Source organism: Polyodon spathula, chromosome 26 (genome assembly GCF_017654505.1).
Source record: "Polyodon spathula isolate WHYD16114869_AA chromosome 26, ASM1765450v1, whole genome shotgun sequence".
In the NCBI taxonomy this organism is placed as follows: Eukaryota; Metazoa; Chordata; class Actinopteri; order Acipenseriformes; family Polyodontidae; genus Polyodon; species Polyodon spathula.
In genome coordinates, this window is record NC_054559.1 from 14091406 (window position 1) to 14115852 (window position 24447).

The following is a 24447-nucleotide window of genomic DNA, read 5'->3' on the forward strand; positions in this document are numbered from 1 at the left end:
TGAATTATATACGATGTCTCAAATAGATTAGGAAGTCAATGATTTAACACTGCATGTTTGACTCGTGCCATGCAACAGATGTTGTGAGGCCACCCTTCTACTATCTACCTTACACCATGAACAGACAATGCACAGGAGCTGGACAATAAATTAGAAACACTTGCCATAACAGGTATCTTACACAGTGATGGACAATCAAGCACCTGCCAACCGAGCATCATATAGGTAGCCCTCTATTAAAGTTAATCAGATCTGTAAAAAGGAGGAAAGGAAGCTCTATTACAGAATACACACCATTTGCAGAGACAACTGTGACAGGAAAGTCCATTCATTTACTGAACACAAACCTGCATTTCTGATAATACTGCAAGGACTGATTCATCTTAGTAGCCAAGTAGCCCCCAAAAGTTTATTTATTCTGATCAAAACCTGTACTATTAGGGCTTTTCACAGTTAAAATTCTCAGCCGTTTTGTATCACAGTACAAAACTGACTTTAAATTAGTCTAATTGGAACCAGGCTAGTTCGAATATCCCAGCATTTTTCTAGATAAACCCAGGATGATACATCTTCCACATTGCAGTATATTTTACTTTACAAAGCAGCACCACATGTTATCTTCTTTCTTTGATATATATATATATTAATTTCCAAAATGCTAAACGGTTTTTAAAGAGTGGTTAAAAAAACCATCACCATTTAAAACACACACATAGTATAGAAGACTGTGTGCCAATTTGTTAAATCTCCAGATATATTTCTTTTAACAATCTGCTAGAATACCGCTTACAAAATCTCCCAGAAATTAATGGAACTACAAATTCTTCTGAATAGTTCATTAGAGAAGCTACAGGTACAATGCAAAACTATCTGTAAAATCACCAAAACTAGTAGGCATCAACCACATTTCTCATAGCATTTTCAAGCAATAAAAAGCAAGACCTTGGCACGGCCATTGAAGAAACACTTTGTGGCTGAAGATCACTGTGTAAATATAAAATACTGACCTAATTATGGTCTATTTCAAATAGGACTTTGACAAAAACAAAAGTTGTTGTATTTAATCTCAACAGCTGCTGGACAGTTTCTGTAAGGTTGTGAGTACATGGGAAGAAATCTTCATATTCATATTAAAAATAGCAAGCAAAATCCAGGAAACAACCACATTAATAATAAAAAAAAAAAAGTGATATGCTAATTCTCAAGATTGCTTAGTTTTAGTTTAGTCGATTTGTTCGTTGTAAATTCTATTACAGAAAGAAAAAAAGAAAGTGAATATACATATTGTATTTTTGAAAATGCTGACTGCGATACAGCGAACAAGTAAGATTGCTATGCTCAGGCACTTCACACAAAGTCAGTGAAGTCATCCACCGTGGAGACCAGGCGCTTCCGTTGCCCTGGCTCCGGTCCCGAGGCCCCTGCCTGCTGGTGGGCGCTTTTGTTCTGCATCGAGGTGTGGGCCTGGTTGAGGGAGATCCCGGAGGTGTGGCGCGATTGCTTCTCCTGTTGGGCCTAAACAAACAAAGAACAGCATTAGGTAGACGCGGCGACTTGAAATGCGAGCTCGTACAGAACACCTGGCAATCCAACAGTTCTACACAACCCTGTAACTTCACACCCGTGCCTAATTTTAACGTGTTAGAAATAGTCAAGGAGACAAAGCTCGTCTGCAAATGCCTTAAAAATACTCAAGGCGGCAAAACAGTTGTCTTGAAACGTGTTGTAAAATCACACAACTAAGAGAGACAACGCTGGCTCACTTAGGTGTGGGTCATGTTCGTACTTTTCATGAACACGCAGCACATATCCTTACCCGTGTACGCAGCTTCTTGATGTGTCGCAGTCTTGCGAGCCACTTTGAAGCATAGGCATCGCTTGGGTTTGATTTGTACTGGTGAACCAGGGAAGCCATCTGATAAAAAAAAAAATTAAAAAATATGGAATGCTCATGTTCTGTAGTAATGATGATAAATAAAATACAACCCAGCACACTGTTTGACAGTCCAGCAATATTTTAAAATTCAGGATCTAGATTTGGAGCTATTGCACTACCTGTGTATTTTAGCTTGTCAGGTCTCTCTTTTCTCTCCAGTTCACCGAGAAGAGAGGATGACACAACTTGAGCTAGTCACGGAATGTGACTTGAGCATTACCAGAAGGGTAAAAATGCATCTTTAAGAATGAAGCTGCTGTGCAAGAATGAGGATATGGGTCTACTGGTTACACAGAAAGCAGTATAGTTACAATAAAATAAACCAAATCTAAAACAAAACCACTTATGCATTTGGTACTGAAGAGTTTGGTTAATGATGTACAATCCAGATAGAATTCCCCACACTGTGCTTGTGACTTGGCTGAAAGAACTTGTCATACTCACATTAGCATGCAGGGCCATCTGTCGTACCAGCAGAGCCAAGTTTTTGTCCGACACAATCTTAGCCACACTTGTGTCAACAAGTCCTTCTAAATCTGGAAAAGAAATTAATTCATCAAGTGAGCCAGCGTTTTAAGCATGTGAACAAACAGCATGCTTCCCCCCCCCCCCCCCCCCACTCCTTAAGATTTCATGTTACACTGACGAAAGCATAGAAAGTTAACTCGGTAGCAAATCCAATTTAAATGAAAATGCCTCAAGACTACAAAACACTACAATGTTGTAAGACATAGTAGTACTTGCCTTAATTTCAGTCACACCTGAACTTTATTTTATTTTATTTATTTATTAAAGCCAAAAAAAGTTATCTTTTTACCTTTACGGCACTGAAGAGTAACGAGATTGCTCTCATGATCCAAAGGCTTGATTATAACTTCAACAAAGTTAAACTGACCCTGTGTGATGAAAATGAAAATATATGAACATTAACATTTAAATACCAGGAGAGTAACAAGTTTTCCTGAGGTTGCTGACATCTATAATACATCGATTTGAATGTACAGCTATGGTGAAAAATTTTGCATCACCTAGGATTTTAGGTTTGAGACAATAAAATATATTTAAAAAAACAAACACTACATATATCAACATAATTTGGATCTTTTATTTATCTAAAGAAACTACAAAAAAATATTGCAAAAGGTCTACCGGAAGCCATAATAGTAGTACAATATTTCATGTTAGATTGATGTCACATTTTTCAATGTGTCAAATTTTTGGTTAAGCATATGGAAAACTACAAAGTGGTACGGAATTCAGTATTTTAACGTAACATTATTCAGCAGGTTACATTCGACTTTATGAAGCAAAATTAGTCACTTCTGTAGGGGGATGCAAAACCATTAGCCACAGCTCTGCTGTAGAATCGTTGCTGCGTCATCTCTCCATCTCTGATGACCAGTTACCTATACACAATCTTACACAAATGGACAAAAACAAATATCTTATCCAAAAAAATAAATAAATAAATAACCAAGCATACCTTTATTGTCCCGAGTTTGTATTCCTCTCCTGCGTCATTGTAAACAACGATGACAAAATCATTCCCGATGTGCCTCTTCTTGTTGCAGCAGCCCTTATCTGATTCCCGGTTAGGCATCAGCGTGGCGATGTGAAATATGGCTTTAAAACAAAAATAAAAATTAATGGTAATGACAATACCAGTATCGTTTTCCACCAGCATGACAAGATAGCTGCAGCATGATTTGTGCACACAAGGACAACAACAAAAAAGGACACAAAACCCAACATTGCATGAGATCTCTGAGCATTTATCAAATGCCGTGTTTCTACTTTCTGGGATTGCACAAGTGTATCTGACAGTTGACTAAGCTAAGGTATTTTATTCACAATGCCCAATTGTGAAATTGAGAAAGCAAGATTAGAAGCTGCTTTTAGTCAGCTTCTGAGCCCTCTATAAAAACAATAGTTTGATTCACTGCTTGCTCCAAGGCATACAAACACACATGACTATCCATTAGTGTTTTGCAGCAATGTTAATCTTTTTCTTACTCTTTGATTTAAGGCTGTTCAAAAAGTTTAGAACCTCACGAATAACCGTTGTCATCTCGTATGCTATATGCAATATCTGAACATAAAATCTTTTATGTTCCAAATATTCAAAAAGTATATTTATCTATCCATATTGTTCAATAGAACTTTCAGAATATTGCTAGTAAGACTACAGATTGTAACCTTAGTTGAGACCAATCCATTTTAAAATGTGGCCAAAGAGATTCCACAACTTGGAAGAAAAGTTTCATCAGAATGCAAATCATATCCTTAAAATCTCCTGTTCCTGCAAACAATGTTGGGTGAACTGTATGGGATAAACGAGGGGCATCCTGGAAAAACCAGATCATTAACAATGACATCTTTAGAAAGCTCTGCTTGCATCCTGTTACTAAGCCATACCTTGCATGATGTCATCGTGCCAGCAGTAGGTGAACTCCCCATCGTCACCATACTGGTCCAGACCGCCGAGGAATATCTGATCAGGGTCACAGTCTTTTAGATGGATCAACTTGCCAAGCTGGGTCAAAAACTGGGCATACCTGTAGGACCCATACTCATTTGATAGGATGGCAACTTCACTGTTGATCTGCAATGTAAAAGAAGAACAAAAAAACAGTTTTACTTCATGTGGTTTGCAATAAAATGCTATAGAATGGGACTAAATTTACTATGCAAGTTTCAGGGCATCAAATGTGGGCTCTTTGGCACCTTATTAGTGGAGATGCTCCATGGGATTCATGATATTAATATGGCATGCTTTAGAAAGGGGCTGCCAAACTTCCTGACCCTACAAGCCGCACACCAACATTTTCATATGGCCGAGAGCCATGCTATAAACACTGAATGTTTGCTAGCAAGACATTTTAAATACTAGCATTGTATGAAGCATTTATTTAATTCTCTCGAACATTATAACAATCTTGCATTTACTCAGTGCAGTAGTTTTTATCTCTTGATGGCACAAAATATACAAGAATACTGCAGAGCCTTACATTTCTGTGTAATTTTTACTGTACTGTAGATCTACAGTGTATTAAATATTAAATGTAACACACTGGTGTTTTTCCATTATTTCTGCTTATACTATGTACCATGGACTTTAAATAAAATATATTCAGTTATGAAGCAAAATATTAACTGCCACGAGTTCACCAAAAACACCAGACACACATTTTTGTAAGGATTCTTTTTTGACAAGCTCTTCCCATGACTGCTGCGTGTTAAATTCTTCTGAGAGCTTTGTGGATGACAAATGCACTGTATTTTATTTTGAAAAGGATTACAGTACCTGGTCATGACGAGACGCAAGATATAAATATAATATTAATTTAAGGCCTGCAATATAACACGTGAAACATGCATTCTCTAGATGAGCACCAACACTCCCATTTTATAAAAAGATCCATTCACCGGAATAAGGACGTCTGGCACAAGCAATAGTGCATGCCCCGGGCTCTTCGTTTTCAGTTTTTATTTTTGATCATGCGAGGTCCCTTTTTATTAATTTTTTTTAGCCAACTGCGTTCAATTAAACTCTTGGAAAAGTTCATTGAGACTTACTCTGTTTAATTAATAATGTTTAAAACAAAAAAAAAAAAAAAAAAAAAAAAAAAGCAGCTCCTTATTTGTAATTCAAACCAAATGCAAACAGTGAGTGAAGTTAAACTGATTGAATTTAATCATAATTAAGAGGAAACTACTATTTACAAAACAGGTTGCAACAAGTCATTAAGATTTTAAATCCAGGAAAAGCAAATTTAACTGAACTCGCTTTTTGTGTTCAATTTGAATTAAATAAGGAGCCGCATTTATTTCTTTTGTTTAACACGGTCAAGGAATCATGGTCTCATTCAAGTTACAGTAAAAAAAAAAAATTTAAAAAGTAATTGGAGTCCGCTCAATAACTTTAAAAGGGATATCACGTGACCAAGAATAAAAACGGAAGAGCCCTATCCATGCCATACAAAACTCGCCTGAGTCATCACATCAGCTGCTTTACTGAATGCCAACAGTAGCATCTGCTGACTGAGGCGTGCTTTTAAACAAGTCTGATCCAGGAGGATATTCAGATGAAAATGTGTTGCGATTTGTTTCATAATGACATCTGTGGTTGCTCGCCTGGTAGACGACAGTGTGGAAGCGATTTGTTGCAGATGAGACAGAGGTTAACCACCATTTTCAGTGAAAGCAAACTCTCTGATTCTGGCTTAAGCCTCATACTTTCGTTTATTACTCGTGGGTGGTTTGCTCGATGCCACTGTCAAAATGAACAAGCACAATTCAAAATTATGAAATTCACGTTTTAACTGCAAATCCAGCTTTCACTCGAGGTGATGGAAATATGCATGCGCCAGCGCACGGTGTCAAAGGTCATCAAGTGATGAAATGTCCTTGCAGTGAACAAGCAGGCTCAAAAGAAACTGAAGAGAGAAGGGGAGTGAAGAAAGAATAATAAACACAAATGACGACAGAGAACACAACATAAACTTGTGTTTATTTTTACTTTCTCTCTTCTTTTCATTTATTACTCTTTCTTCATGTCACTCAACATTTCAACGGGAGTCACAGTTTGGCCACCTCTGGGCTATATGGTTAAGACTGGCATTTTAACATCCCAAACAAAATAGCTGCATCTAAAAAAAAAAAAAAAAAAAAAAAAAAGCAGCTAGTACAGAAACTGACCTGCCCTTCTCCAACATACACAACTCCAATCTTGTGGGTGTCATAAGGAGGCATTTGATCCAGCACTTTAACAGTTCTGTCCATTAGCTAAAGAAAAGAAAAAAACACATATGAATAAAATTGCAAAGTGCTCAAGTTAACATCTACATTGAACAATTAATTGAAATACATTAAGAATTCTGTCAAGTATTAATATTACCATTACGAAAACCACACTAAAGTCAACAGGTTCACCTACAAATAAAATGCTTTTGAAGAAAATGTTTAACATTCAATTTTTACAGTGAGACCTTGATGTGTCCAGTCACTAACTATGCAACTACAGAATTATTTCTCAAAAACACTTGTTGCTCTTGTTTTAAATCTACATGAAGTCCAGAACTCGTCTCACCTGTGACTTGGGCAGCAGTAAGGGCTTGTTGGATTCGTTTCCAAAGAAAGGAGAATGGTAGAGCTGAAGAAAAACAAAGCTGGAAAGAAGAGTTCAGCAGTTAAACTGAAAAAAAGTGCACTTAACTTAATACTAAAGGAAAACTAAGCAGAGTCACAAGTCAGCAGGTTTGTGTAATTCCTACTTCCTTTCGTCCTGGTAAACCCCATTTATCCTGACACTGCACACAACAGATTCACTTCCTGTGCAAACGGTATTAGGGCCTCCTGACACTCAGTCACTTTCTCTGTTGCACGGGAATTAGATCCGGAGTGTGCAGTAACTACATCAGAGTGAAACTGAAAACCTCAGGAGGAAGAATGCCAAGTACAAAAATCCACTTATAAATCAAGAGAGAACAAATTAGGTACAGCTTGATTCATTCCTGGCAGACATATTCAAAATCTACTGGAATTTCAAAACAGCTTTAAATTCTAAAATCCGTTTGAGGCAATTTTACAAAAGCACAAAACATTTATTATTATAGCTCGAAATCGCACCTGGGTGTTTATTTTCTCAATCTGCTCTTTACCTGGGCGGTTATTAGGATAACAGTGTCTATTTATATATATATATAAAAAAATGAAGCCATATACTTGGGCTCCACTGTACGGCACACTGCCTCTTGCATCGTACCTCGGACTGATACCGGACATCTTCTCAGAGTTGGAAGCAGCTCCTCTGTTGTAGGAATCCTGATTTATCTTCCTCTCCCGGCGCGACGGGGCAGACCCCGAGATTGTGTGTCCGCGGGGTCTGTGGCCGCTTGGGGAGACAGGAGCAGGCTGCGGGGCTGGAAACTCCAACCTGCCGGGGCCTTGCCCAGAACCTTCGGTACCAGCACCCGCACTAGAGCTTTCCTCTGCACCAGAGCTTTCCCCCGCACCAACACCTGCCCCAGCACCCCCCCTCCTCCTCCTCCTCCTCCTCCTCCTGCTGCTGCTGCTGTTGCTGCTGCTTCCAACTGGCTAGTCACGTCAGTGGGCCCTGGCTCTGCTTCAATGCCTGTCTTCGCTTCAGTGTTGAGCTTCCCTGCAGGGATTTCTTCCTTGTTCAGAGTATCTTTGAAGGCCTCCTGCAGAGCCTGAAGCTCTGGGGACGAGCTGGATTTATTGAGGGTCTGGGAATGCTGGAAAGAAAGATCCTCCTCCTCCTCCTCCTTCATGGGGCCTCCGGCAGTATGAAAGATTCCTCTCTCAATAGGGATGGCACCCACTCCGACATCTTCCAGAGGAGTGCTTTTATCTTCTTCCTGGCTCGAGCTAGATGAAGACTACAGAAATTCAAACTGTTAATTAAAAGGGACACTTGATATCTTCAACATTTTCGTAACACTTAGTTTGTTAACCGTTTGATATTGTATCATGCGTATCAGGCAGTGCTGTCTTGGCTTTGCCATGCTTACATACTATTGCAGCAAAACTTGATTCTGAAAGACTCCAAGGTTAACTGCAGCTAAGTGGTAGAGGCGTGTTCATAGGAAAAGCATGGTGCACTCTTTCTGAATATGGGCGGAAGACTCCCTTACCCTGCTGTAGGCTTCCTGTGGTTTGCTGAATTTGTCTCCCATGAAAATTGGCTCTGATGGCATTGCTTCAAACTCCTCGCTGTCCTGGGAACCCGTTGGTGAAACTCTCTCCTTCGGCTGAGTGCCCAGCCTGCTCCCTTCCTCCAGAACCACCACTGAATCTACCAAAAACACACATCATAATGGGAGAACAGGCCATCCACAGCCTCCTACTACAACCAAAAAGCTGTTTCTTTGATTACTTATATAAGAGAACAGAGATGGGTGTTAATCAGTGGTCAGATAAATCTTGCCTTGAAATGAGAACCTGCGAATGGTTAGAACTGAAGCTGAAGTTAAATTGACCGTCTGTGTTCACTGACAAATGGACTAAGCTAACCCTCACCTACCAGTAGTCAAGCAAGCTGCGATGAGGCAGTACCAGTTAGAATGTAAGTGAGTTTGCAGGGTTTGAAAAAGCTGGTTAACTATGGCAGTGTCAGAAATAGGCAGCATATATAGCCATATATCAAAAGGCTGCTGTAAACTAACATCCTTTGTTTTTTAAAAGGAGAGCTACAAATACTGGATCAAACCACTTACTCAGGTAAACGTGACTTCAAGAAACCTTTTAGATTTTGCTTAGCTCTTACTAGACAAAAAGTGCCAAACTACACTGGATTCAACCAAGTACGATTTCAATAAATTATTTTGTGACAAAAAGTAAGAATTTCTGTTCAAATACTTTAATTCCCCAACCCCTGGTCTCTCTGTTCTCTTATTGCATCTGAAGAAAAACAAGATTAGAGTTTATTCCAACATTAGTGAAGTTGATTCCTTTCAAAAAGACACACAGGCCTCCACACAGGAAATCAATGGAATCACAGAAGCAAAGATTGTAGAACTGATTCGAAACAAGCAATTAACATTAGCTGCATGTTCCTTCTATCTCTCTATATATTACATATGTAGATATATAAAAAAATATTAAATATGTAAAAAAACATGCTGACCAGGGGATAATGTCTAAGTCAAAAACTGTCCATTTGCAAATGTGCCTTAAAAATGAGTTTGTGTCAATTTAAATAGACAAGTACATTGAAAGAATATCATTTTAAACAATGTTAGTGTAGAGTTAGCTGACAAGCACAGAAGTGATTATTATTACCGAGAGTGAAAACTCCAAAATAATTCATATTGGGAGCCTGTTGAGACGACTCACAAGATTACAGCAACTGGCAAAGCATGGGGCAATCTAGAACTTTTAACTCATTAGAAATCTGTTATTTTTTCTCCAGTATTTTAAACTGCTTAAAAACACTGTTTCATAAGGAAGAATTTAAGACTAGCACATTGAATAGCAGCATGTTTAATCCATATAATTTTTCCTTTACACAATACAGTCTTTACTTGGTGCTGGCAACCGGGCCATTCCAAGAAGCCAGCCATTAATGATCCAGTCTGTAGTGGTAAGTCGGGACACAAGCTTGCCATTCCTAAGAAGAATAGATCAGGCACCTGCAAAATCAGTTTTGGACTTGGGCTGTTCTCATGCTGTTTAGGATCCCATACAGTACATTGGAGTTAATGATATCAAGGGGCACAATCTGGAAACATGGGTTAAGGTAATGAAGGATGCAGAGGTGCCATGAATCATGGACATTTATTTTCTTTCTTCTCTCTATGCTAGTGATACTTCTTGTGAATGCATATACCTGCCCAGGATATACTCCTGTGCAACCTCCCCTGAGCACTGGACTGGTGGACAGGAGAGAAAGATGCCACTGCAAAGGGAAACCAAGTAAACAAAACAAAGCAAAAAGGGTAGAAAAACTTAACACAAAAGAACATAAAAATACATCAATTCTGGGCTAAAAAACAATTGGAGCAGGAGCCAACAGAAAAAAAACACACACTATATATATATATATGAAAAAAAAAAAAAACACAAAAGACCATTAACATCTTGTTTTCCTCCAACAAAATTGGGCACAGAAATAGTAAAAGTTAATCTTGCTGGAATATAAAACCCTGGTCAATAGGTGAAATCCAACACAATGGGGACACTGTTTGTAAATGATTTAGCACGTATTACTTTAATAGTATTCTTTTGTAAGCAATGGCCTTGTTACTTCACGTTACCAATGCCTGTTTGTTTTGTTTTAAAAAGGTGTATTATATTCTGTAGCAACAGCCAGGGCAGATTTTGAATTTTCTGAAGATTTCTTCAGGTAGCTAGGAGGCACAGCGCAAACAAAAGTAAAACAGAATTGTATTAGTCTTAGATACTGTAAAACAGCAGCCCCATTTAAATCCAGTGTGTCGGGAGAGAAAGGACATTTTGCCATGAATCAAACCACTTGAATGCAACACACAACGTTGTACACAATCCACCTTTTCTTTTAGAGATTGTAGCTTTCTGCATATTACGGTTTTTGTTTTGTTTAGCCAGTATACAGTCATTAAAACAATTAGAGATATTTTGTATCATTCATTTATCTTGCAACTGCCAGTTCTTTAAAACATCAATGCAGACTTTCAATTTAAGCAAGCTTTATAAATGCGACGGAAACTTATACTGTACACCTGCCTCAAACACCTTTCATGCTACAAGATGCAATACTATTACTTTTTAAAATTGTGTGAAAACAACTGGATGCAGGTGAAAATCTGGTAGAAGTAATGCCATGTGAATTCAGGACAGCACTGAAGTCATCCCAGTCTGAAACACCTGTAAAATCCTTTTTTTTTTTTTAAATTAAAAATGTTCTACTATTATGAGATTAAACGCACTGCAGAGATACAACAAATAAGCAATGCATGTCAGGCTGCACTTCAGGCCAGAGCTACAAAGTCTCAGATCAGGTGGTCCATGATAAGTCAGCAGGGTCTAACTACACCTGGGTGTCTCACCTGTGTTTGAACGCTGCAGTGCACACGGCTTCTGTGCCACGTAGGCCTGGCTTGAACCCGGCTCCGAGTTTGATTTAAAGACTCCAGATGCTCCGGGCTCCTTGATTCTTTCCATAGCCATCAGGATATTGGAGAGATCCTGCAGGGGCATGCTCCCGATCTCTGAAGAAAAAGGGCTAGGAGGGTTCTCCAGGCACATTAACCAACTTGTGTTACCTGTTAGTGTGGAGAAGGGGAGGGGTGCCATGGTTTTTAATGAAATGTTCAGTATGAAAATCTTTTGTAACCACTTGAAAAAGAGAAAATACGCTTAATCATCTGTGCAAGGCGTCACAACCATTCCAACCTCACAAAGTAGCTATCAAGATCTTTTTCTTCTCTGAATATCCATCTCCTTACCTGAAGGTCTGCGGATGAAGATCTCTGCCCAGCCCTGGGTGAGCAGGGGTGCGTACTCCGCCAAGCTCGGCTTCTCCTTTTGGGGAGAGTGCTGTGTTCCCGGGGGTTCCAGTTTGAAGCTTGCCGAGTTCTCCAAAACCTGAACAGACTGGGAAGGAGGGTCGTAGAATTCACTATCAGAGGGGGAGACCAGCGGACTCAAACTCTGCGCAGTGCCAGCACGAAGGGCATGCCCACCTGAAAACCACAGTGGGGGACAGACAGAGTAAAGTTAATGTTTGGGGTAAAAGTGGTCCTGTTACAGTAAAATGCTAAAATATTTCACTACATATTACACACAATAATATTACACTCAGGTCGGATTCGGTAAGTCACTGATAAAAATAACCATTTCGCGATCTGAGCATTTACAAATTCTCAAAGAACTAAATGAAAGGTTATTTTGGTCTTTGAGCAAATTATTTTGATCAAACTGCAAAACTGAAAATATCAAATTATCAATATCAAATATCAAAGTGCGATTCAGTGATCCTTCTACAATATAAAGATCGCCAGTGGCTGAGGAAGAAAAACAAGCCCATACTACCGTCACACAGCCTCCACCATGTTTAACACTGGGCATGATGAACTTTTCTTTCAAATTCCTCTACTCTGGATTTTGGATTCATCTGACAATAAAATTTGGTTTAAGAAATCATCAGGCTTCTTCAGGTATTCAACGGAAAACTCCAATCGCTTTCTTTTGTGTATTGTTTTAAAGAAAGGTTTGCATCTTGGTTTTTGCCCATGGACATTCGTTAAGGTATCGTTTATTTGTTCGCTAGTGAATTCTTGACCACCTTCTCAATTCTTGTGTCAAAGCTAGTTGCAGTAGTCCCTGTTCGCCTGTGTGTGTCAACCATTTTTAAATCACAAATTTCCAATTTATTTTTCAGCACTTTATGTATTCTATAACCATCATCATCAGGTGTTGGATTTCAATCATAATAATTGTCAATATTTAGCAATGAATGGGTTTCATATGAAATATGTTGATTTCATTTTATGTAAGTATTTGTCAATTTATTATAAAGCTCCAATTTATATCTGCGACCGTATGTATGTATGTATGTACACACACACTAAAACTACATGATAATACCAGTGCTATATGTTGTTTTTGATATTGCATGAAGGCATACTAGCTTGTCCTTTACACATTCAGAATCTAGACGACATCTATTGTACAGCGTACTTATATCGCAATCCATGGCCAGAGGTCATCTACAGTGCATCTGTATGCAATTTCAGCAGCGATTACACCTCAGGAATGATTTTACTGTAACCAGCACCATGCCTACAGACATGGTGAAGTGGCTCAAAGCGCTGCGCATTATGCTTTAAAAGGATGAGGAGCATGTGACCTGACATGGATCGCACTCTGACGCGGGTCGCCTTTCCGATTTGTTGGCCTGCCTGGGATTCCAGCATAGCAGGCGCTTCTTTGGTTTGTCTCGTGTGAAGAGAAGGGTCGGATCTGAAACACAAGGGGAAAAGGAGAAAAGTGGTTGACAATACATTACAGGTCAGTTTCTCTTTTTGATCAAATTGTGCATCTTCATCATGTAGACTGCTACTCACAATGGGCTAAGTTGAAGAACACCCAAATCACCCCTGCTTGTTGAGAATTTTGATTTTTATCTCCCCATTTATTCTTGAAAGCTTCTGGCAGGGACAGGACACACTGTAGGAGATGTTAACCTTTTTAAGGTTCTAACTTTCATGTTTGCAATGAGATGCATGGAACAGGTTTTAAAAATGTACTGACAGGCTGGATCTAGTCATCCAAATTGTCAGTTTCCTCCTATGGTACTTGAGTCACTGAAATGTATTTTAAGAAGAAACCATTTAAACAACCGCTCAATCTCTCATGTACCTTAAAAGTAAATTAGAATGCTCAAATTCTTCCGACTGTCACTTTATCTTGGATTTCCGCTTTTCATTGATCAAGCTCAAAAAAGTTTTAAACTGACAAACAGTTAAGGGCACAACCAGAATAGCATTTGCAGAAAAATACCCTTAATAAGACGATAGCAGCACAAAACATTTTCCAATTGGAGAAGCTCAATCTGGGATCCATACCGACTTTGTTTTCATTTGGTAAAGTGAACCGGAGCACAGCCACAATAAATGGAATCGTGTACCTTGTCATTTCTCCCAAACTCTGGCGTTCTGTCAAATCGAGGCCGAGCAGAGATCGGGTCCTAGCTCCATTGCTGGTTGTTATGGTAACCAGCTTGTTTCCAACCAGCCAGGTCATGCTTTTTCCTCCAGCCAGCAGGAACTCTGCAAGAGGGGATCTGTAAAGGAAAAATAAATAAACAAAAATAAAATTAACACACAAGTATCAGTTTGTATCCTGCTTTAGTCTTCAGCAGAGGCTGGAAGCAATACCCCTGTACAAACCATAACAAAATAAAAACGTGGAGCCATGCAGAATTCGTTAATCTACTATTGTTACTGCGCAAAAACATTGCAGTGGCAAAAAAAAGATCAGCTGGACTGCAGCAATGCACGTCTTACCTCTTGGGCAGGGCGGAGAAGTTGGAGAAAACGTATCTCGCCATCATGTCCAGACAGGTCTCGGTCAGCTCCAGATGGACGGTCCTCAAGCCGTCGTCAGCCTGAGCCACAGAGCTTTCGTCTGCAGAGCCCAGGCTGCTGGTGGTCATGGAAGTCTGCATCCTAATGAAACAGGTTATCAGTTCACTGCCGAGGACCACACAGCACAACAAGACAGAGCTAGCAATGACAGTATACAAGTTGTGACTTGGGGATCTGTACTAGCAGCACCTATTCTTGTAGGGATTTGAGTCAGTCTTATGAAATGAATCGCGCTGCCTAATTGGGATACTGATAATTGGGATACAATGCTATTTATGTCAATTAGGACGTCACTTCGTTTAACAGCTGCCTCCTAAAACATGTACAATTTTATATCTTTTTTTCATAATAAGCAGTATTTTTTTTTTTTTTTTTGTTTGTTTTTTTTACAAATGATTCCAGGTCACATCTTGTACCCCTTTTGCGTCAGACATCATTATTTCAAGCATGCAGTGAGAAATGGTCTGAATTAATAGCGATTTGTAAAATTGCAACCAGCCTTTCAAATGGAACCTCGACAGCCTCCAGGCCAACCCTGGCAGGTTAGTTTTGCATTGGCAGCCACTTTAAATAATTAGAAAAGGTACCGACAAGAAGCCAGACTGAGCAGCATGACTTCGCTCTTGAGAGCAGCAAGCTTATGTACAGCATTCCTTTTTTTCAGTTAGTCCCAAACGCCACATTTTGCATCAAATACAGCGAACTGGCTGTGTTAGATAAAAACAAATACTACCTTTGTAGATAAACTATATTTTGGGTACCTCTTAATAGCATACTGCCTTTACGCTGAGAATACACACCAAGAGGTATAAGCATAAAAGCCAGGTATGTTCTGTTTAATGCCTTAAAATCAGAAGACCAATGTATTAGTTGATGAAGGCAACAAGATTTTTTTTTTTTTTTTAAATGTCTTAAAACGAATGAACTTATGGGAAAGATGTGAAATTATCTCATATCTTCCCCTATATTAAACAAATTATAATAAATCAAATCAATGTGTACTTGGAGAGATTATAAATAAATCCAGATGGCCCAATACCACTGATGAAATGCTGCCCTCTACTGCCCTTCCATAAAATTGCAGATACCCATCCTTTGCAACAGGGAACCACTGAAAGGGTACAGTATTGCTATATTTTTCAAAGAGCAGTAAAATGTTATCTAACAAGCCTTACTAAGCTTTAAAAAGTCAATATTTTACCATAGAAAGAAACCTTGCACCATTTGTTTCCCTTTTTATAGGTATATGTCTAGTAAAGATCCAGTGGTTGCTTTACAACAAAATAAATGATGTTCTGGTCATTTTCATCATTCACTATAAGCCAGGGCTTCTCAAACTCAGTCCTGGGGACCCCTGTGGCTGCTGGTTTTCATTCCAGCCGAGCTCTCAATTACTTAACTAGACCCTTAATTGAACTGATAATTTGCTTAAACAGACCTTTTACTTGTTTTCAGCTCTTGACAGTTGTATATTTCAAGTTAACTATAACATGTTATAGGTAACTTGAACTGCAACTGTTTAAGAGCTGAAAACAAGTAAAAAGATCTAATTAAGCAAATTATCCATTCAATTAAGGGTCTAGTTAAGTAACTGATAGCTCGGTTGTAATGAAAACCAGCAGCCACAGGGGGGTCCCCAGGACTGAGTTTGAGGAGCCCTGCTATAAGCTATACATCAAGAGGTTAATCTTGTAGTAGGAGACACAACCCAGGAAATCTCCCTTTTATGCAGTGATGAGATCATATCAAATCAGGTAATTAAGAGAACTGTTCTGAGGAATGTGTGTAATTTTTGCCCCCCAGTCAGTAAATAAAGTAAAATCATTTGAGTTGGTTTATCAAAGTTTTAGTTGTCTCAAAATATGCTACAAAAACCAGCATTGTAATTAATATGTGGTGTGGAATTAAAATTGTTCAGCTTCAAAATATGTTTATAACAATTTCATTTGGATGGAAAACACATCAATAGGTATTGTTACAAAAAAATTAAAAACAAATAAATAAATCAAATATTATCATGTAACATCCATGATGCAATTCTTTCCCCTAAGGCAGTTCCTTTAACACTTTCTCACTGCTCAAGTTATTTGTAAAGCCACCACTCGATTGAATATCATTATTATCATGCACAGGGATCAACACATCACAGGTCATCTACAAACATTACAACACTTCTAAAAAGGACGGCAACTACAGTTGGCATGCAAGAGTCCCAACATGCAAACCAACCACCCTGACCCCACTGAATGACATCTCCCATGGAAGGAGCTTGGTTAGATTCCAGGGCCTCTACCTGCGCACGGCGTGCTCGGATACGCTGATGCTGCGGGAACGGAAGGCATCGATAGCGGAGAGATCTTTCAGCTCTTTAACTGGGGAGGAGTTATTGAAGCCTGGCTTTGCGACTTTAGCAGTTCGCAGACTAGCAGGAGAAGGGTCACAGTGCACCCAACCCCCACCAACAAGAAAGGGTCAACACAAGCACATGGGGTCAGAGGGTCAATGCAGCAGGGATGGTGCAGTTCAGAGGCCAAAGTTCAGAGTCAAGTAAGTGGAGTGATCAACCCCCCCCCCCCAAATAAAAAAAAAAAAAAAAAAAAAAAAAGAGCAAGGTAAAAGGAAACAAAAACAAAAAATTAACAGCACACAATGCAACAAGAAAAATAAATAAAACATCTTGAAAAGCATTTCAAAACTCTGATACATGTACACATGAAATAAAGTACATACTATTTTAAGAAAAGAATATTACATAAGGACGACCTATCACAACACAGAAAGAATATCCGATTTAATGTTGCAGAAAAAAAAAAACCTGAACCTCAGGTTGGAATAGAGCATTGCAAGTCTTATCTACAGTAACTGTAATCTTATCTATAGTACAGTACTTTGCAAAGCAATATAACATAAGGCCACTGAAAACAGGGCTTTCACCCCAAAGTACAATTTGTTCAATTTTTTGTGAAAGGAATAAAATCATCACGTAAAAATGTATTATATCTAAATCACTATTAGTACAGTATACTGCCAATTAACCCTTAGCAGCTGCTTGATTCGCTCTACCTCACCACTCCATTTGTGGTTGCCGGTACATGAACACGTGATTGGGGATTCCAACATAACAGCAGGTGAGCGCGTTAAGACAATTTCAAACTTCCTCTCTAGGAAGCCTCTATGGCTTTCTTGGTTTGAGTTTGAATGGCCAACTGGCTAGTGACGTAACAAAGGTATAAAACAAGCAAGAAACTTTTCTTCTCACAATGTGAAATAGCCAATTATTTTAGGCTCAGCTCACCGCTACCACCCCCGCACTGACTTAGGAGCGGCGAAGATGAACACACGCTGTCCTCCGAAACGTGCGCCGTCAGCCGACCGCTTGTTTTCACTCGACCAGGCCCACCATGCCCACCATGCAGCCACCTCAGAGCTACAGCGTCAGAGGACAACACAGTTTACAGACAAGCCCACAGGCGCCCGGCCAGAGTACAGGGGTCACTGGTGCGCAGTGAGCCGAGGACACCCTGGCCGACCTAAATCCCCCCCCACCTGGGCGACACACGACCAATTGTGCACCATCCTTTGGGAGCTCTCAAGCACGGTCGGCAGTCTGGACTTCAACTGGCGACCTCCAGTCTATAAGATGCATCCTGTGCTCCACGAGGAGTGCCTTTACCGGATGTGCCACACGGGAGTCCACTAGTTTCTTGGTAAATTTACAACAATAAAAATATTTTATTTATTCTTTTGAATTGCACTTTGGAGCAAATACCCTGATAAATGGGGTCCATTAAAGCATCAAGGACATCCACTGTAGAATAAGGGCTTTCCTACTCTTGTAATCTAAAACTCAATCCATTTTAACATGGTTTACTTTTTACACAAGAAAAAACACTAATCTTTAATCCAATCCAATACTCCAACCTTGTAAATTAAGTACATAATTAGAAGACAAAAAAAGGTTGCATTTGTAAAGGGGAAAAAAAATGAAAATATTAGATTAAAATGCAAACAGATTGAACAAAAGGATTTAATATGGGAAGAAACTTCAGATATCGCTGAAGAAAAAGCAGGTGTTGGGTTTGGTTAATCGTTCTTGTTAAATGATGCTTGATTGACTGGTGGCCCAATGAATGTATACCCCTTCTGATTCGCAAATTTGTTCAGGAGAAAGACAACGAATTTGACAACAAAAAAATAAACTAAAATGAGTACTTAGAAACTACAAGTGTCTTTTTTAATATTAAGCAACAGTCTTCCATCAGCGGCATGGTAAAATACAACTAAGCTGTCTCAACATCTTAGTTCAGTAGATTATATTTGGTGCGACAGTGTAATTTAACTTGAGATTTACTAAACTACAGATGTACTTTTGCAGCTTTTTTTTTTTTTTTTTTTTTTTAATATGACACAATGGTGTCAATATATATTTATAAAATGTAACAAAAAAAAATGTAATACATTTCTCAATTTAAAAAACAAAACTTCACTGACTAACCCCTGCATAATGTGCGGGCTAACAAAGAGACTGCTGTTCCAGGAAGGCAGACTAGCCCAGAACAAGCCTTCTAAAAGAGAACAATCCATTACACCACGGCATTGCTTAAACCACTAGTGTGGAGTAATTCATGGAGTACTGCTGTGATGGCTCTAATATTCAGAGATAAGTCAGAAATTACAGCAAGCTAGTTAAAAGTAAGAACCTTGGAAGGATCATTATTTAATTCTGGGGGTGATTCCGGTAACGGAGGAGCTGGTGTTTGAATTTACAGATTACAGATCCGTATGGAGAGAAACTGTGGCTTTAAAAAAATGACAGTAAAATAATAATGATTTTCAGTTTCAGGTTTAAAATAATCAAATGTAAAAATAAGAATTTCCATGAATGCAAAATGTTTGATTAATTGAATATTCTGAATAATCATTGCAGGATTATTACATAACTGCCACTCAACAATAGCAGGTTGGTCTTGGGTCAAGTGGAATGCCAAGCACCTTCCAACTTATCTATATACACACACACACCTTAAATCAGGTTATATAAAACAGATACATTTGCAGCTACTGATCAGCTGTATAGGAGCAGAAGGCAAGAGAACCAGGAAGCGTGTTTAATTACACAACTTCCACAAACGGATGACAGGTCAACTACAACAGTGCAAAAAGGCCTAGACAATATTACTCCGCTGCAACTGCAGATCTCTCTAGTAGCACACGAAAGATAGCTCAACAAAAACATATCAACATGGCAATTTTTTATTTATTTTCAGTGTTAAGACACTGACACTACCTTGACACTGTTGGTGAAAGAGTTAAGAAACTATTACAATCTATACCAAGATATCAGTCACCCACTGTTGCCACTGGTAAGAACGGTTAATTGAGTGACAGGCAAGCTGAATGCATGTACAGTACACTGATTGTGCCTGTCCCTTGCCATTATGACAGATATCTGCGTGCAATGTACTACAGGAATGGATATATGGGTGCAGTCTGTACAGTGAAAAATAAAAATCAACGCTGCCTGCCTTCTGCTACTACATACTTGATATATGTGACAATAGGACTATGCTATAGAATCAAGTTCCTGTAACCCACATATTGTGGGGCTCAGCTATGCCATACCTCTTGGGCCGCTCATTGAGACTGGTGCTGCGTGCTCGGAAGCTGCTCTGTTCATGGCCATCGTCAAACGGCAGGAGAGCGTTGGATCTCAAACCCTTCATTTTTAATTAAAAAAAAAAACAAAAACACTTCCATCACAAGATTATACCTTGTTTCCATGGACAGCCAAGTCGAGTTGGTGACAAAGGAGGCGTTCCAGGGTTTTCCGAGTTATCACAAGAGGCACTGTAAACTGAGCCTGCTACTGCAGTAGGACTGTTCTGTATGTGAAGCATTTTCTATTTAGTTTTTTTTTTTAAAACAAGAATTTAATTAAAGTAACAGACAAATGTGTTGCATTTCTCTTTGTGACCGTGCTAAGTGAAAAACGACAATTCAAAAAACGTCAAAATCCCAACTTTAATGCAAGCCAAAATGTCCCATTATACGGTATATTCCCGCCCCATACAACATTTTTGATTTACATTTAGTGATGTAATTTCCTCCCAGCCCGAATTTAGACTTTAGAATTCAGGCCAGCCCAAGGAATGAAATCAGACCAGATAATTCAGGCTCCTCAGACTCGAGTAATTTAAAAACATAGAAACAGATGTATGGGAGGGCAACTCGAACACGTACCTGGGTTACGTGGTTCATGGAAACGTTGCATTAGATTACTATACAGTCGGTAGCTTCCAGGTAGGTTATTAGTTTTGTGTCTTCCACATGCCTCACCTTTGTGATGTACTGCACAAAGTCCTTCCGAAACGTGAGGCGACATCGGATGAACCACATGGCAATTACATGATGAGCCAACGACACTATATACTGGTTAAACCTTGATGAGAAAAAACATGCAAAGTACTTTAGTGGTGAACTACAATGATCCAAAATTACACTTGGCTGAAAATAATAGTAATTTCATAAGCCTCATATAATTAATTTGGGAAAAGAAAATTAATTATAAGAGAAATCTGAGCTATTGGTTTAACCCTCAGGCTGTTAAGACTTTAATAACTAAAAAGGTGGCACAAGCTAAGAGAGGAGAATTCAATGCTTACTTCGATGGGTTGGTGTACGGCAAGGACAGAGCAAACACGCTCACGTACTGTTCAGCCACAAAGTTTGCATACAGGTGAGGAAGCCTGACCAAAGCTGAGAGAGAACATGAGCTGAACATTACAAACAGGAGTAAGAATGGAAGTGCCACTACACAAACTCCCCACACTGTTAGACCCATGAAGCACTGGGACTTCTGGGTATACAATTGCATACAATTCCATCCACCTCATTAAAAAAAAAAAAAAAAAAAAACACCTTCCCCTATGGTACTCATTCCATATTTGCATTCATAAAACATAACAGTACCACGTGACATTAAAGTTTGTTTTTTTTCTAACAAAATACTTACTTGATAAAAATTCTAACATAGGAGAGGCCATGGCAACAGTGGCAGAAATGTGAGTGAGTTTCACAATCAAGGCGGGAAGCAGCTTGACCATAATATCTGGCATCTCGATGGTGCACATTGTCAGGGCTACAACACACTGTCTGCCGCAACGGCAAATCAAACACTGGACCAGCTCCCGCTGAAAACAGACAAGCACACTGAAATTGCATTACCCTCAAAATCGCTTAAAACACAAAATGATTTGACCAAAACACTTTGTACTTTGACATCAGCATTTGATGAAGGTTGTTCTACCTGTCTGCTCTGGTCCAGGTAGTTATGGTAGGAGGTTAAAGCCGCCAGCACTGGCACCACAGACAGCTGCACATCAGTCCGGGGGAAACTATCCACGATTTTGCGTGACCTGTCTGAAACCAGACGGTCTGGGAACTGAAATTCAAAACAAACACGTTTAAAACTCCAGGCAAAACTGCCTCTGCTCAGGGGCCAGTGCCACAAAACTCTTCTACAGTAGGTAGAAATCTACTTAACCCAGTTAAATATACCGAGAAAAGAAAACACTTCCACCTCAACCCTTCAGAATTGCTGAGCCGACTCCTATATCAAATAACGTACAGGAAGCTTTAGTATATAAAGGCAGAAATACCCAGGAGAGGTTACAGCAGGAAGCCATGGTATTGTACAGCACATTATATTATATATACAGTATTTGGATAAAAAAAAATAAGCAGTACAGCCGAGCCTAATGCTACATCACTTTCCATCCGATACACATTTTAGATGAGTGCAGTGTATTACTATCAGTGGCTAATATTAATTATAAAAACTATACCACTACTGTTTTGTGGAACAGACAGGAAGACAGTAGTTATAGTAGCTTGTAGCCTGCCAAGTGCTTGGTGAAATTTGCACCAAGATGCTTAACATGGGGAATATGTGGAGTTTGTCCTATTGACAGAGCTGGGCTAGTTTGTGGCACTGGGGCATTTTTTGGTTTTACAGCACTGACTGATCGCTTGCTAAATATTAAGTTAAACCCTGAAAACTGTAGATAAACTAGCCACTTTTCAAATATATGCAAGTAATTTGAATAAAGTCAAACCATCGAACATGTGCAGTGGCAGTACAAAGATTATCGCATTTGTCATACAATATATATATACACACACACATATATGTATACATACATATACACATTAAAGTAAGTAAAAACCACACTAATACCATAGCACACAGAACAGTGCACAGCTGGTCAATGCTACATGGAGAGGACAGGATAAGGACTTTGTACTGCAGAGACTCAGGCAGTTTATCAAGAACCAGCTTTACAACCTTCCAGTCGGTCTCCTGTGTACAGAAAGAAACAACAAAATCATCAGCTTCCAGGACAAAACAAACTGCCAGACACAGGGCACATATAAAAAGCACACTCTTGCAACTGACATGAATGCATAATGTTGTTCAAGAAAAGCAGCAGGCATAAGCATCAGGTTAGCGTGCCAAAAAAACACAATGAATCCATTCATGAGTATTTTTTTTGACTATCAAATGGGTCATAGTTAAAAGCCACAGACCATTAAATGCTACAGATTGCTACATCCACATGCCATAGGTTGCGCCCTTAGTTACTCACCAGTTTCAAACACTGCAGGAGTAGCCCGAAAGCCAACGAGAAGGGGAGGTAGCCCAAGCGAAATGAGGACGTGGTCTGGGTGTTTGGCGCAGGACTACCAGCAGGGGGAGACACTGTTCCTGGGGGTTTCTTCTCCTGCTCACTACCAAAGAAAGAGGCAGTCTGCTTACAGTCTTTCATTTAAAGGCCCAAATACCGCTAGACAATAAGAATGATTCACTGGGCAGACGCACCACAACATTGTAGTACAACAAATGTGAAACAATCATTCATGACTATCAAACATTCTGTAGTACTGCATTTAAGACTTGAAGACTTTTAGTCAACATAGTTTACTTTTAACCTCGTTTAACAATATGCAGACGTTGCTGCTTTCAGAAAGCTCCACATCAGTGTTCACATTTGAACCAGTAGTAAGCGCCCATACTTTAACACTTACCCCAGATCACAGAGGCAGTATGGGCTGAACCTCACCGCACCGTCCTTGTTGGGAACCCCCAATCGATGGAGGGAGTCGGCACGCAGAAGCAGGAGGAAATCAAACACCTGAAAACATTGTAAAGTAAAGAACGAAAAGCCCAGCATTTCAGAAACAGTAGCTGGTCAGAAAGTTTCACAACTGTTGTATCTGTAGTACAGAAGCAGCCCTGTTCAAATCCCAATCTCTTACAAAAGCTGACAGCAAAATCTGTTGGACTCCAGCATGTCCGTATATACAAATATTTTAAAGAATCTTTTAGTATTAGTTGTTATTGTCCTATATTACAGTAGTTACACAGAGATTTATTAACCTCACCTGTAAGCGAATGCTGCTGGCAATGGCCGAGGAGTATTTGTTCTTGTAGTGTAGCTGGATGTGGCTGATCAGTAGCTCGTAGACTCTGCTGGCATGACTGGCAGGCAAGGTGTACAGTTTGGTCTAGAAAGCAAGATAATAAACTTCAAGAGACAGCTATACCTCCACTACTTACCCATTGCAAGGGAAAGTCATGATCATTTACTCCAATGCTGAGACCATAAGAAATCCAAGTGTTTTGTGCTTCTTATAAAAACAACCCTGTGGGACTCTTATAAGAAAAAAATATTGAACATTAGACTAAACCTTCCACAGTTCAGCTGGGAACTGTAACCTCAAGACATTATATATTTGATAGATACAATGCAAATCACAGTACATGCAGTATGACTAACACAATACATATGTAATTAGGATCATGACAATCCTTTCCTCATGTTTTTCAAGAGTATATTCCTCATGAAATGCACATTAAAATAA

At 39.3% G+C, this 24447-nt stretch overlaps 1 protein-coding gene across 1 annotated transcript in view; it reads right to left on the reverse strand.

The window, feature by feature from the left end:
* Positions 1-1034: 1034 nt before the first annotated feature.
* The window catches only part of tsc2 (TSC complex subunit 2), a 31279-nt gene continuing 7866 nt past the window's right edge, over positions 1035-24447 (reverse strand). Inside the window, 27 exon segments of the mRNA XM_041229515.1 lie at positions 1035-1515; positions 1817-1915; positions 2381-2472; positions 2754-2832; positions 3420-3559; positions 4352-4538; positions 6635-6721; positions 7026-7104; positions 7701-7891; positions 7894-8337; positions 8593-8753; positions 10287-10355; positions 11485-11700; positions 11884-12120; positions 13287-13399; positions 14067-14222; positions 14446-14607; positions 16820-16948; positions 20149-20243; positions 20863-20965; positions 21189-21282; positions 21539-21716; positions 21833-21967; positions 22763-22885; positions 23172-23313; positions 23611-23717; positions 23968-24090. Coding sequence (XP_041085449.1) covers positions 1348-1515; positions 1817-1915; positions 2381-2472; positions 2754-2832; positions 3420-3559; positions 4352-4538; positions 6635-6721; positions 7026-7104; positions 7701-7891; positions 7894-8337; positions 8593-8753; positions 10287-10355; positions 11485-11700; positions 11884-12120; positions 13287-13399; positions 14067-14222; positions 14446-14607; positions 16820-16948; positions 20149-20243; positions 20863-20965; positions 21189-21282; positions 21539-21716; positions 21833-21967; positions 22763-22885; positions 23172-23313; positions 23611-23717; positions 23968-24090 — 3909 coding nt within the window. The 3' untranslated portion in view covers positions 1035-1347.